This window comes from Lipotes vexillifer, unplaced genomic scaffold, assembly GCF_000442215.2.
Source record: "Lipotes vexillifer unplaced genomic scaffold, Lipotes_vexillifer_v1.1 scaffold333, whole genome shotgun sequence".
Classification (NCBI taxonomy): Eukaryota; Metazoa; Chordata; class Mammalia; order Artiodactyla; family Lipotidae; genus Lipotes; species Lipotes vexillifer.
Window position 1 is genome coordinate 995,672 of NW_006790633.1, and position 261 is coordinate 995,932.

General features: G+C 58.2%; 1 protein-coding gene across 1 annotated transcript in view; it reads left to right on the forward strand.

Moving 5' to 3' along the window:
* Positions 1 to 54: 54 nt before the first annotated feature.
* The window catches only part of MSI2 (musashi RNA binding protein 2), a 355,609-nt gene continuing 355,402 nt past the window's right edge, over positions 55 to 261 (forward strand). The window contains exon 1 of the mRNA XM_007463882.1: positions 55 to 174. Coding sequence (XP_007463944.1) covers positions 84 to 174 — 91 coding nt within the window. The 5' untranslated portion in view covers positions 55 to 83. The remainder of the gene's footprint in view (positions 175 to 261) is intronic.

A 261-nucleotide genomic window follows, 5' to 3' on the forward strand; every position in this document is an offset into this window, starting at 1 on the left:
CCCCCCCCCCCCCTCCGGGCTCTCGCTCGCTCGCTCCCCCCCCCTCCCGCTTTCCTTTTAGCTTTTGTAAGTTACACGTCAAAATGGCCGATCTGACATCGGTGCTCACTTCTGTTATGTTTTCTCCCTCTAGTAAAATGTTTATCGGTGGACTGAGCTGGCAGACCTCACCAGGTAAGGGAGGGAGGGGGGGACGCCTGGGTCCCCCCCTTCTTGGCTTCTTTATTGCTCTTTGTTATCCCGGTGTAGGAGCCCCCCCCC